The sequence below is a fragment of the Chlorocebus sabaeus genome, chromosome 23 (genome assembly GCF_047675955.1).
Source record: "Chlorocebus sabaeus isolate Y175 chromosome 23, mChlSab1.0.hap1, whole genome shotgun sequence".
Taxonomy (NCBI): Eukaryota; Metazoa; Chordata; class Mammalia; order Primates; family Cercopithecidae; genus Chlorocebus; species Chlorocebus sabaeus.
The window spans coordinates 69,797,254-69,811,584 of record NC_132926.1 but is presented as its reverse complement, the minus strand read 5'-3'; the positions used below and the strand labels follow the sequence as shown (position 1 = coordinate 69,811,584).

The window sequence follows — 14,331 nt, the reverse complement described above, 5'->3', positions numbered from 1 at the left end:
TCAGTTTTCACTGCTGTCACCATAATTAATAGCCTTACAATAGCTTGTGTTTGGCCCAAAGAGAAATGTACTTTCTTCCAGTGACTCAAAAATCGTGGTGAGAACTAGACTGATTTCTAGTGACAGGTGTGCTTTACTGTACCCAATGCATACATTTTTTCCCTCCAACTAGATTGTACACTTAATATTGGCATATCTTCTGCCTTCACTTTGCAAGAAACAACAAATAATGTATTCAGGTATTCAAAAAATTTATTGAAAGCACTGTACTAGGAGCTAAGAACACGATGATGAGCACAGCACAGTTCTTCCCTTTGGAAACATAGCTGAGTGGAGGGAATGTCATCACATGTAAAACTTCACTATGAGTTCCATGACAGGATTTTCTTGGGGAAACCTGAGAAAGAGTTGAGACCAAAGGTATGTGTCATATTTTTCACAAGGCAAAATTGGGGAAATGACATGCAGAGGCTTGGGCTAGAAAAAAGATACCATAAGTCCACTTACTTTTGTGACAGTTTTGGCTGCTTTCCCTCTTCAGTGCCTTGTTTCAGAATTGAGTTGTTTACTGAGGCATGTAAGATGGCTATTATGGGAGGTGGGAGTGTTACAAAATGAGGCTGAAGAGGTAGGTAAAGAAGCCAGACACACCACTTCAGGCTCCCTCTGGCTTTATTAAAGCAAGATAAGTCCATGGTGGAAAATCAGATTTGCAAAAAAAGGTAGTTGAACTAGGTTGCTTATTGTCTAGGCGAGAGACCATCTCGCACTAGTAAAATTAGTGAAATAAAATTGTTTATAGTTCGATGACAGAGCCAACTAGACTTGGCAATAGTGGAGGTGTCCATAACTGCTAGGTGTCGAGCTTGCACACTGATGAGCATAATGACTATAAATCCAGTTGGGGAGCAGCATTTAAACAGCTGAATTCTTAAATTACCTTTAAGAAATCCAAATGGTCTTTTTGCAGTAGCGCATTACTCGGTAGTCTAAACTACAGAAATAAACCTTAAGGCCATGGGTATAAATGGTATCTACCCGGGGTAGAGGAAGAGGGCCTAGGGTCTGAACTTAGAGAAACTCCACTAATGGCAAGGTAAAGCATGATAAGCTAGAAAGGGTGGTCAGTATGTGGTAGGAGCAAAATAGGATTACATTAAAGAAGCAAAAGAATGTCCTAAAAATTCTCCCTGGGATTAAGTGACACAGTGATTGATATTAATCACTTAAGATATGGATTAGTATTGAGGGCCATGACTAAAGATAACTCCTTGCATGAAGATTGGCTGAGAATGAGAGGAAAATCATAGTTGCGAGAGGGTGGGAGGTTGTAGTTATGAAAGATAGTTTTCTTTAGTCTTAGTTTTAAATTTAAAACCAAGTAGCAAGGATCTAGCTGAGAGGATGATTGAATACATTAATATAGGAGGAGGAGATACAAAGATCCTGAAAAGGCTGGGAGAGAGCATCCAAAGCACAGGTGGGGAGACAAAAAGGTTAGGGCTGCTGGCAGCTGTGGAGAGAACTGTATGTGGTAAGGGATTGGAGATGTAAGACATCCTGTGTAAGTATTTTCCCCGTAGACTGCAAAGTCATCTATGGAGAGGAAAGGTCCAAAATAGTCACTGGGGAGAGCCGGTGAGGATCATTTGAGGTTTGGGGTGAGGGATCAACTGAAATCCACATAGACTTCTGAAAACACAAGACAAGAACACTTTAGAAATTAACACTTAAAAACAAAGCTTTTTACATCATTTGTAAATAACTGGTGGAACTTAACACCACAAAATACAGTATTATAAAGAACTATATGAATAAAAATATCTGCAGTCTGGAAGTGATGCCTCAGTCCTTTTGCATCTGGGCGCTACTTGAGAACCAACCCAGAGCTGGGAAGACGTCCTCCCACTTGTACTATTGCACAGCAGGCTAGTTGCAGTTCAGATTTCCAGAACGTTCATCAGATGCATCTGGTCTTGGTTGTGGTGGACACAGACACAACACAGTCAGAAATGAGTGATTGCTATCCTGTTCCAGAAACGAAAATGTGGTTTCAAGTGAATTTTTACAAAATACTTATTCTTCCAGTTAAAACAAAAAGGTGCTTCAGCACGACTGTGCTGTAGTTAAACCATGCCTATAATCCCAGCACTTTGGGAGGCTGAGGCAGGCCAGTCACTTGAGGTCAGGAGTTTGAGACCAGCCCCCAACATGGTGAAACCCTGTCTCTATTAAAAACACAGAAAGAGCCGCGTGTTGTGGCGCACGCCTGTGAGGCAGGAGAATCGCTTAAACCCAGGAAGTGGAGGTTGTGGTGAGCTGACATGGTGCCGCTGCACTCCAGCCTGGGCGACAGTGGTAACATCTCAAAAGAAAAAAAAAAAAGCAAAAGATAACATTGTCTTATGCTGAAATACTCGCAGGTCTGAGATTTGAATCAAGGTATCTATTTCACAGTTTCGAAAGTACCAGTGGTGCACACAACCTTCCCACCCCTACCCTTGACCCTTCATCAGGATCAAGTCTCTGTCTTGAGGCGGGAAGCGTGGATAGTTTTTATTGTTTTTGCTGTGTGTTTTCCAGCCAGGTTGTTTGGAGATGTCTGAGGTTTTTCTTCCATCAGGCTATCTTTAGACCCATTTCTTCTCTAAAATAAAATATATTTGAAAAGTACAGAAAGATTCAGAAGAAAACAACCAAATGAAGTGTTTTAATTACATCAGAAACCAAGCTGCTCTTAAATTGAAGATACTGAGTTAATTCAAAAGTTTCATAATACCAAAAGCTATTCAATAAATGTTCCCTCTAAATAGTTGTGCAAAATAAACAAAGTTTGTATTTAATCTTTGTTTAATATACAAAATTAGTCTGACATTTACATTCGTAACAATTTTATTCATGAATATTAGGCATAATTCACCCAAATCTGTCATTACTTTTGTTAATAATTCCCAAACCAGGCTCTCAACCTTCTCACTTTTGCAAACAGAATAGTGATGGAGAGAGTTGGAGGCAATTTATAATCCCCTGATTTTATTTTCAGCAGTCAATGAATGGAACAATGTCTTGTGAGCCCCCATCACTTGTCTCGTATGGAGAAACGGCAGCTGATTACCAGAGCCTGGGCACCACATCCACTACTTTGTAAAACTTAGGTTTTACACATCTCCCATCAACACAGGTGGAGGCTCTGAGAAAGACACTAACTCACATCTGCTGCTCCTTACGCAAACCCCTCCTGCTCTTCCAAGAGATGGCCTAACATTGTTAGTGTATCAGGCTGGCAAGCATATTTCCTTCCCCAAATGTATATTCCCACAAATAATGGGCTACACTGTCCCAATCTATTTTGAGATTTGTTTGAGCTAAAAAAAAAAAAAAAAAAAAAAAATCCCTCTTTTAAAATGCAGTTACCTTTAATCTGTTCCTATGACTGGCTTAATTTGTTTTACTGACATTCAAAAAGCACTGATGGAATAATTATTCTGCCTATCATCGGAAGTATGAACCAGTCTATTTGGGATGGAAGATTTCTGGATAGCCAGAGGTGGGAAGAGGACACCAGTGAATGTGAGAGGAAAATATAGCAGAAGAATTACCAGAAAAAATTGCTAGGAGAGGACCTGAAATAAGTACTATGTTGTTTGTCTAGGATTGAATCTGTCCACTCTGCAGACCTTAAGAAATTAAGTTGCTATTCTTCCCCATTCTTAGCAGCCTTTGCGTGAAAAGGCAAGGTGAGGTGTACAGCAGGTCACTGCCAGAACTCTGGTGGCATTGTGGTGGAAATTAGAACTTAAAAGTTGCATTAGGAAATGCACCTTTCTAGATTCCATTGGTCACTCCAGCCCCTTCTCCGCATGGCAGCCGATGAGTGGCTTCCTTTTAGCACTTGGAATAAAACAATAAGATGCAAACGTTTCCCACAGCCTTTAAGGCCTTGTGTTATCTGCCTTTCCCCTCATGCTCAGTGCATGTTGGTCTTTCAGCTCCTCAAATACCCAGGCCCTCTCCAGAGTCAGCATTTTCCCTATATTCCTCACTCTGATTACATCAGCCTTGCGGCCACTCACATGGCTGGCTCCTCACCTGCCAGGTCTCAGCTTTAAATGCCACTTTCTGAGATGGCCTTCTCTGAACACCGTAAACATGCAAAGTGAGGTCACTTTGTTGCTCCTCTAGCTCAGGCATTTCTTTGTAATGCATACTCCTATTTGTTTTAACTGTTTACTTTTATGCCTCCATGTCTAGGCTAGGGCCATCAAACTTTTTTATAAAGAGCCAGACTGTAAACTACATCCTGTTTGTGTCACATGTTACTGTTACTTTGTTTTGCTTTTAAACAACCCTTTAAAGGTGTAAAAACCATTACTGGCTTCTGGGCTGTACAAAGGCAGCAGACTAGATTTGGCCCTTAGGCCATGGTTTGCTGATTGCTCAGACCAGTGCTTGACATTCCTTAGATGGGCTCACTGGATATTTACTGAATTCAAAATCAAAAGTGTTCTGGAGACAGGCTTAGAATCAGTGCCACTGATCAGAAGATGCATGTGAGTTCTTGTGTCCCGCAAAGTGAAAGCTATTCTTCCAACTTAGAATGTGTGTAAGTTTTTTTAATTCCTGAGTGGAAATAAAAATTACTACTTGTATTGAAACCAACTAAAATTTAAGACCAAAAAAAAAAAAAAAAAAGAAAAAAGAAAAAAACAAATGATAACTGCTTATTAATCATCACAATAACCGTAGGAGGTAGGTTATCTACACTGTATAAAAATTGAGGCTTAGAAGTTTAGCAGTATTAAAATTACCCAAGTAGTATGCAGAGATGAAACACAAATGATTCAGGTCAGTCGGAATGCAAAGCCTAAACTTAATCATGAATATAATTTTGAAAAAGTACTGTCAACTTGAAACCAAATGTCTATTTGGACAACCTATTAGCTCTCCCAGGCTGATCTCATCAAATATTACGCAGTTTATAGTAGAAGCTGTGTTTACCACGCAGACCTCCATTCTAGACCGAGGCATTCATTCTCCAGCTGCTGGGACTGTTGCCGGCCATGTAGCTCAAAACTGAGCCCCTCCCCAGGAACTGCCCTCAGTTGAAGAGAACCCCCCTCCCAGAACATCCCTTACCCAGTGATTTCTATGGGATGAGTGTGAATGTGTAAAGGTTCAACCCCCCTGTCTCACGGTAGGATGAATTTGAAGAGCCATCTCAACTCTAGAGCTCCCTGTGGGATCAGCTTTTGCCTCTGCCCAAACCCGTCTTTCACTTTCTCCCCAACAAGTGTGGATCCTGTGGGCACTTTCTAACAAGCTTCCTGCATGCAGATCTCCATTTCAGAATCTCTCTAGGGAACCTAACTTAAATTAGCACAGGCCTTGCTCCAGTCATTGATAAAAACAAAAAGGGCCACACATGATAGATACTGCTGGTGTCAGGCTTCTTACGTGATCCAAAAACTGTACATGTGCTTACATGCATTTTTTGGGATGAGAGTCAGTAGATACAACTGGCTTTTCTAAAGGATCCATGATCAAATGACACTGAAAACCACAGCACGACGAACAATGGGCTGACCCTGATCCATCAGACATATCAACTTTGTTTTTAGAGTTTTACAGTGGTTGTTTAACCAGATATAAATCCATCCAACTGTCTTATTCAGCCCACATTTTTTCCCATCTTATTAAAAAATACATTATGAGAGGTGGTATGAAACCCTTACTGAACTATGTTTGCCACAGTGCTCCCCTGATTATCAAATTCAGCTAAGTGTTAAAGTGATTTTGTTAAGGCAGCTAGGTGTTGTCTCTGAATTCCTTTTTAACTACATTTTAAAAACATTTCCAGAATGAAAGTAATTGTGATGGAAAAGACAGAAATAAAACAGGACTTAAGTAATTCTTCTGTCTGCTATTAGTTAACAATGTGAGTCTGTCACTTTCTCTTTGTTTCTCTGGCTCAAAATACCTGTTGTTATTGTTGCTTTTTAATTAGTGAAACAATTGTTTCTTTATTCTGGCTCCAAACAATCTTACAATCTTTGTTATCCTCAACTTTGCCCCACTACCTCTACCTGTTATTCTAACTCTTCCCAGATTGTACCAAGGTTCTTGATCATGCACTTTTCCTTCCATGTTCTTCTACATGTTCTTTTAAAATACAGAATCTCAGAATGACATTAAGGTTTCACTGCCTGCCCTACCTCCCCAAAGGAACTTTCCAAAGCACAAAATGCTTCTCAAAATTGTCATCAATACAACCCCTTCTTCAAACCTTACTATTACTAACCTGATGAACTGTAGCGTCCCCAGAACCCTGAGCATCCGAAGAACGAGTCACCGGAAGCGGTGGTACAAGATCTGTTTTTGAACTGCAGAGAATGAGTTTTAGAATTAGTGACTGGAACAGTACCTAGAATCAGAAATTAAGTTGGAAGAGTACTGCAGTGTACATATAAAACATTTCCATGAGCAAGTAAAGTTCTTTTCGACTGCACTGTTCTGGAGCCATGATGGTGATGGCTCTGGCCTGCCCACTTACTTCACTTCCGAGAGAACTGATCGCTCCCCATCTGAACACTGGGACCGGCGATACTGCCGGTAACTTCGTGGCGAATGAGAATGCCTGATGCGGACTGGGTCACCTTGTGTCCTGAACAAGCAACCAGGAAAAATGGGAACAAACACCCAAAGTCAGAAAAGGAAAAGTAGGAGTTCTTCCTTAATATTGAAACCGCAAAAGAATAGCAACTTTCAGAGTTTTAAAAAGAACTTGACTCCTCTAGGCTTTGAAAATTTGAGTGACTTAAATTTCACAAGAAAAATGCTCCCTTGACCATATGTGAAAATGAAGCTCTTTATAGTTATTTGTGTGTGTGTATATATATGTGTGTGTGTGTGTATGTATATTTTTTAACCACCAAATTTTAAATGAAATTATTCCTCACAGTGGAATTCTTTTTAGTAGCATGGAAGAAAACAAAATCTATAATGCAGACAAAATGGCATTCCTAATGGAAAAAGTTGGTCCACTGTCCTAGCTACTAACATTAAGAATTCACTCTTCACTTGAAAACTGCTAAGAAAGTAGACCTTAAGTGTTCTCTCCATTAAAAAAAAAGTATGTAAGGTGATAGATATATTAGCTTGATTTCAGCATTTCACAATGTATACATATATCCAAACATCACATTATACACTGTAAACATACACAGATTTTATTTGTTGATTATACCTTAATAATTAAAAACAAATGAATATTCAAATCTTTGACCTGAAGAGGGGGACAGAGGGTGGCCGGGGTGTACCAACCTGCTATTTAACTGTGGTGGGAAAGCAGCATAGCTGCAGAAGGGGAACAAAGCAGGCACTCACTTTCTCTTAACCAAGTTCTGGCAAGGCAGAAAACACAGCCAACAGGTATGGCTCCTCTTACACTGGTGACTAGGGACTCCTGCTGTGCTTTCATGAAGCCTGTTCAATGTGCTGCTTCTATGCCAGAGATTGGACTGGGCTCATATGAGAGTTTTATGGTCAACATAATTCTCTTGGTGTAAAATAATGGATAAAAAACTTTATCAATGAGAATCTCAGAAAAGAATTTATTTTGAAACTGACATTAATCAGGAAAAGCCCCCTTGTACCTACCATGTACAAAGAGGTGGCTAACAAGACACGATAGTGATTATAGTGTAGAATAAGTAGCTTTAATACACACTTTTCTTCCTCTTTTGCTATTGTCACCTAATTTTGATTAAAATGTAAAGACAAATTAAAGCACTGCCTGGAACACAACTGAAGAATTAGAATGGATTACTCACAAGCCCTAATAAAGCTTTTGTGAGAAGATTTTCAAAGGCACTCACTCTATTTTAGTGTACGGAATCTCTTTTAATTGTTCTTCTGACAATCCGGATGGATCCACAAGTTCCTTTCTATAAAGGAATAAGCAAGAAAATGATAGTTGTGGTGCTGATATAAATGCTAGTATCTTTCACAATTGGCAGCTGAGTTTTCCCTTTCTAATCTTGTCCCAAAACAGTGTTAGTAAAACCAATACAAATTTATAAAAACTAAAAATGTGTTCAAGGAAAAATAGGAGGGGTAAAACCTTTTCTGTAGCTCTTTTGTGTTCTTTCAATTTTTCTACATTCAGACTCCAGCCATTCCCCATTTCCCTATAAAAGATCTGCTTCTCTCCCCTGCGGTGGGTGTCTTTTTTCTTCTGGATTTGTTTTCCTTGGTATTTATTTGTAAACTATTGGCCTGTCTGGGGTCCATTTGGAGGCGAGACTAAATGACCCAAGGTGAGGAGGTGTCAGGGCTGCCTGTAGATAGGCTCCGATATGGTAAGGCACCATGACCATGTGCTCCCTGTGCCTGCTACACATGGTGGCAATGGCTTTGGCAGGCATCACGCTGAGGCTGCCTCTCAGTACCAGCAGTCTTTCTTCCAACTGCATTAAAACTACATGGGTTTTAAAACAATGAGAAAGAAAAACTATTACTCACTGAATGTGCTTCCATAACTCTTCTTTTGCTTGGATATCAGGGCTTCTCCTATAAATAGAGAAAACAACATTCATCTCTACAAACATGCTTCATCTCACAACCTAATAACTAACTTTAATAGTTTTCAGACTGTGAAGTTCTTATTTGCCAGCTGAGAACAGACAAGGAAAGACTGGACAGGGATAGCCATTGTGATGGGTAGTATAAAGACACCAGCAGCTAAATTGCTGCTACTGCTGCTGAAGGAAAATCATAAAACCTAGTGATAACCAGAGCTTCATTTAATGAAAGACTTCAGAACTGCAGGGCCATATGCCTCCCCCTCCAGCGGTAACTGTACAATGAAGGATGATTCAGGGCGTCTGTTTCTGATCTTTCCAGAGACTTGTAAGTAATGGTAAAAGAAGAACTCATCCTGATTCTAAAAAGTCCCAACATGATCTGTGATTACCCACAAGAAGCAACCACCACAAGGAAAAAGCAACTGGTGGGACTGGCCCTGATGGCAGACTGTACCAATGATCCATCTTTCATGTTACATCTGGTGTTGCATTTCTGCAACAAAACTTGGGCCAGCAAATGCTAGGACCTATTTGGGGCCTTGGCTCATGCTGCCACCCTCTTTACGCCCTTCTCCATCCCCAACTATTGACTCTGCAAATCTTTTCTCCAAGAAGTATGTGAGTAGATATCATACCACTGTCTTTAATTTCCTAGAATGAAAACTTCAGCCAGCATTCAAGTGTTTGTACTCTCTGTAGTATCAACTATTACTCCCACTGTAGCAATGAATACTAGAAATCTATTATCTCTGCAATTGTTGACACGGAATGATTTTTCTTCATAGTGAGAAAATAAGCTTTCATTGGTCAGTCCCTTTAAGAGAACAGAGATCGAGTAATAGGCCAAAAGAAAGAACAAATAACAATTAAAAGCCACAGATCCTATGGAATTTTATGTGATTAATCTGTATTAGCATTTGGGGGGCTCAATATTGCTTTTAGTGTATGGTATCATTAATGCTTTCATTTTTCTCAGCTCATAAGGGCCCCACTATGGTATTCTGGTAGGGCTTTCTGAACCTACAGAATACACTAAGCTACTTTCCCACCACTGACCAAAAGTCTTTTCCTTGGTGCAGGGAGGAAAAAAATGATCTGTCTATAAAGACCTTTTAATCAACTCAGGATGAGACAAAACATGAAAGGAAAAAGGGATGAAATCTTGGTCTCAGACCAAATATTGTATTGTTAAATGTAGATGTTCTTTGTTATAAGAATAAGATTAGGCTGGGCATGGTGGCTCAAGCCTGTAATCCCAGCACTCTAGGAGGCCAATGAGGGTGGATCACTTGAGGTCAGGAGTTAGAGACCAGCCTGGCCAACATGGCAAAACCCCGTCTCTACTAAAAATACAAAAAATTCGCTGGGTGTGGTGGCATGTGTCTGTAATTCCAGCTGCTTAGGAGGTTGAGGCATGAGACTCTCTTGAACCTGGGAGGTAGAGGTTGTAGTAAGCCGAGATCACACCACTGCACTCCAGCCTGGGCAACAGAACGAGAGCCTGTGCCCAAAAAAAAAAAAAAAAAATTGTATGTTTCTTAAAAATCATAGAAACTGCTTCCTTGGTGTCCTGTATGGACTCTGCCTTTCCTACATTTGGTTGTTCTGATTTGCTAGATAATATGTTAACCCCATTAAATGATACTGTCAGAGAAGGTGCTAATATTAAAAAGCACTAAGGTGTTATTCCACTCTGACAGGATGATGGTTCAGCTGTGACTATACCCCAGGATCTACTTCTCACAGTCAACCAAGAGTCTGAAGTATTACATAATATCCAGGTTAGGAAGCTATTCTACTGATCATTATTCTTATTTCAGGAAGGTATGATAGTGGACATATCAGCTATCTTCTAGTTACAGCACGGTTTCCCACCCTTGGCCCTACTGACATTTTCCATACTAATTCTGTGTTGTAGGAGGCTGTCCTGTGCACTGTAGGATGATCAGTAGCACCTGTGGCCTCTACCCTCTAGACACCAGTAGCACCTCCCCAGTGTGACAGCCAAAAATGTCTGTAGACAATGTCTCCTTGGAAGCAAAACTGCCCCCAGTTGGAAAACCACTGATTAAGGGTATGATCTAGGAATTAAGTGGCTGTGGTTGGGTAGTGGAAGCCAAGTTATTATAAAGATCCATTATGTGAGTACTGGAATAGTGCTGGAGAGAGTGACAGTAAAGCAGAAACTCAAAAGAATGAGGAAAATGACCCAGGGTGCAGTTGATGACAACTACCGGAAGTGGTGAGTGGTATCATGTGAGGGCATGCAATTCAAAGCTGAATGCTTTTAGGGTGGACATGGGGAGACTGAGAAAAGTTATGAGTGGCCAGGAGGACACACACCCCATGATAACAGGCCTAGGGGTGAGAGATAGTGACTATGAACAATACATTAAAAAACTGATAGCATGATAACAGTGGATATGTCTGAATGCTGGTATTGCAGGTAATTTTATGTTCTTATTTATGCTTTTCTATATTTTCTGATCTTTTTAAGCCAGGAGAATTTCTTACCTTAGTTATCAGGAAAAAAATAAGAGTGTTTTCATGTTTTGTTTTGTTTTTTAAAATACTGTGATTGTAATTCCACAGGAAATGCTTTTCATTCCCATCTCAGAAGAATTAGGGAAGAATTGTTTTTTTCTGTTTTGTTTTGTTTTGTTTTGTTTTGTTTTGAGACAGTTTTGCTCTGTCACCCAGGCTGGAGTGCAGTGGCCCCATCTCGGCTCACGGCAAGCTCTGCCTCCCGGGTTCAAGCCATTCTCCGGCCTCAGCCTCCCGAGTAGCTGGGACTACAGGCGCCCGCCACCTCGTCCGGCTAATTTTTACTAGAGACGGAGTTTCACCATGTTGGCCACGATGGTCTCAAACTCTTGACCTCGTGATCCGCCCACCTCAGCCTCCCAAAGTGCTGGGATTGCAGGTGTGGCCACTGCACCCGGCCTGAGAAATGTTATCTTAAGCTGAATGAGATCATCAGTCCTTCTAGCCATAAACATTGGTCCTAAAAGATTAAGGAGCTTAGTCTTTATCTTTATGTTCTATAGCACCATAAAAGTCGTATTTTTAAATAAACTAAGTTCTGACGTGGCCAGTAGTTTCAAACAGTTTTAAGGCGAGGAAAAGTTCCAAAGCTTAAAAAATGCTAATTTTCTGATTGCTAGACCACCTGTGATTTCACAAATGTCAACACAAGCTGCTTGTTAATGAGGAATGTGTTATTTTTATGCTTACATCTGCACACATTTAATCAATAATTGAGGATGAATTCATGATCTGCAGCTTGGTGTTATCTTGTGGATTTAGAAAGCTGTGGAATTTCAGCAGTCATTTTTCTTAATTTGAGGCACTTAATTATGCCGATGTTTTACGTAAAACTCTCCAAATAAATTCCTAGGGAAAGGAAATAGAACCCTAAGTTGTCCAAAGGTACAACCTATATAGAAAATAATCATGCAGCCCAGTATTAGTCCAGTATTTTTCAAAAGCATCCCTCCTCCACATACAAATATTCCACTTTAATCAGAGAAATTAGTTGGATGACACATGATTCACAAATCACTTCCCTTATTCCAAAACCCTAAAACAAACATATCATAAATCTACAAAGGATTTAAACTCCATCACTGCATATAATCATTTTATATAGTCCCCAAACTATTCAACTATATTATCGAAAAGTATACTATGGGCAATACATTATCCAATAATCTATTTACTATATTTTGTATATTATACTAAAAAATATGGCAGTATTTTACTTTTTTTTGGTCCTTCTTTATACTGATCACTCCTCTGAAAGGAAGTTTAGAGTTGAAAATATGTACATTTACAAAACATCTTTATTTAAGGAATTCAGTTCCTAACAAATATCCCAGTCATTCTTTGTCACATTCCTGACTGGTCAAAATAAATCTAATTAGATGTCTTACTCTTCTCCCTCTCCCTCCAAATCAAAGAAGCCTTAGGAAGCCACTGAGATGAACAACTTAGCTGCTTAAGATCGCTCAGGAGGCACTTCGGGTTGGGGGTGGGGGTTCGTGTTATATCTTCACTTAACGCATCAGACTTACATGTTTTGTATGTAATTGAGAACATCGCCCCGACAGCCTCATCTTCCACAGTATCAGTACTTTTCACTAAAATAGTAAGATATTATCACCACCAGAGGGAGCACGAGCCTTCTCTTGCACCCAGGTTTGACCTTACCAAAACTATTGTTTATACTTTAATGTCTCTTCCAAATATCCTGCTGAGTAAAGGTTCACTCATGTAGAAAAGCAGGTTCAACAAAGCTTTTTTCCTAGTGATAAACATCAACTGTAGCTGAAAAATGTACTAAATAGAACTGTACTACCCAATGTTTTACCAGAGAAGATCTAATCATATTTCAGCTTAATGCTTTTTAGTAGAAAACAGTTTTGTATTTTATACTACTCTGTGTCTCTGGTATTTAATAATGAATTGATTTTCTAGCTATTTATTGGGGATAAAACACAAAAATGAATAATGATGTATCATAACATTCTGACCCTTAATGGATACATAATTTACATATACTGCAGTAGGAATTTAAGAATATGGGAGTAATGGAGAGATCAGTGGTTCACTGTACATCTGAAATGCCAAATATACATATATATTTTTATACAGTACATATATTTTAAAATATTTTCTATATTATGTATATATATCTGAAGGATAATTTTGATTGCTTCCCTTGAATACTGCCCTAGCCATGTTTCCACTTTTTCTAAGGGATGCGATCTTACTATGTCGCTCAGGCTGGTCTTGAACTCCTGGCCTCAAGTAATCATCCATCCTCAGCCTTCCAAGTAGCTGGGACTACACATACAAGCCAACATGCCAAGCTCATGTTTCCACTTTAAAGAAAGCTATAGTGGTTCCTAAATCCTCACACAACCAAATTCTAGTCTCTAAGGACTTTATGTGAGTTGCCTTACTCTACTCTCTTCATTTCTCACCACCTCCTCATCTCAAGGAAAAACACCAATACCTTGCAGTGTTTCTAGAGAAGAACTAAGACCTGGGGGAACTTACTAATAAAGGCTGTAACACAGGCACGACCTCACTTAATGCTCAGCAAAATCCTAAGAGCATGGTACCATGAGTGTTGTAGAAATGGAAACTCGTGGGGATCAGGTAATAAGCTGAAGATCCAGAATGCAAACGACAGCACCCAGCAGGTGTTTTATTAATTGTCAATACATCTCAGGCTTTTAACAGTCATAGCTCAAATAAAGGACAGAGCCCAGTGTGTGCTATGTGAAGTAATCCATCATCCTTAAGAGTTATAACACTTTTATTCAGTTGCCCACTTGATATTTCCATTAATTGTCTACTTGGCATCTCAAACTTAACAAACAGAAATCTTGATTCTCTCCCCCAAAAACAATCCTGGCCCATCCCTTCCCATCTCAGTAAAACAGCATGCTACCCACTCAGTGGATCAGTTCAGAAACTGAACGTCATCCATAATACCGCTCATACTACAAATCTGTCAGCTTTAATTCCAAAATGCACATTCATCTACTTCTCTTCATTTCACCACCACCATCTTTTCTGAGCTAAAGCCATTTCACCTTGACCACTGTAAGTTTTCTAATTGCTTTCCTGCTTCCTTTCTTCCTCTTTCTCAATCTGCTTTTTACCCACCAGAGCAACCTTTTTTTTTTTTTTTTTTTTTTTGAGATGGAGTTTCACTCCTGTTGCCCAGGCTGAAGTGCAA

General features: G+C 39.7%; 1 protein-coding gene across 5 annotated transcripts in view; it reads right to left on the bottom strand.

Moving 5' to 3' along the window:
• The window catches only part of EPB41L4A (erythrocyte membrane protein band 4.1 like 4A), a 275,434-nt gene that overhangs the window by 17,023 nt on the left and 244,080 nt on the right, over positions 1-14,331 (bottom strand). For 2 of the 5 annotated variants that reach the window (XR_012090887.1, XR_012090888.1), the window contains 6 exons: positions 8,521-8,568; positions 7,875-7,943; positions 6,551-6,661; positions 6,299-6,380; positions 508-2,647; positions 235-397 (listed from right to left, as the gene is read on the bottom strand). Coding sequence is in view for 3 of the 5 variants with exons in the window: in XM_008014131.3 (XP_008012322.3) it covers positions 2,519-2,647; positions 6,299-6,380; positions 6,551-6,661; positions 7,875-7,943; positions 8,521-8,568 (439 nt within the window). In the remaining 2 variants the exon portion in view is untranslated. Of the gene's footprint in view, positions 1-234; positions 2,648-5,726; positions 5,728-6,298; positions 6,381-6,550; positions 6,662-7,874; positions 7,944-8,520; positions 8,569-14,331 lie in introns of those variants that run through there. The other 3 variants (XM_073010770.1, XM_008014131.3, XM_073010769.1) reach the window with 3 other exon arrangements.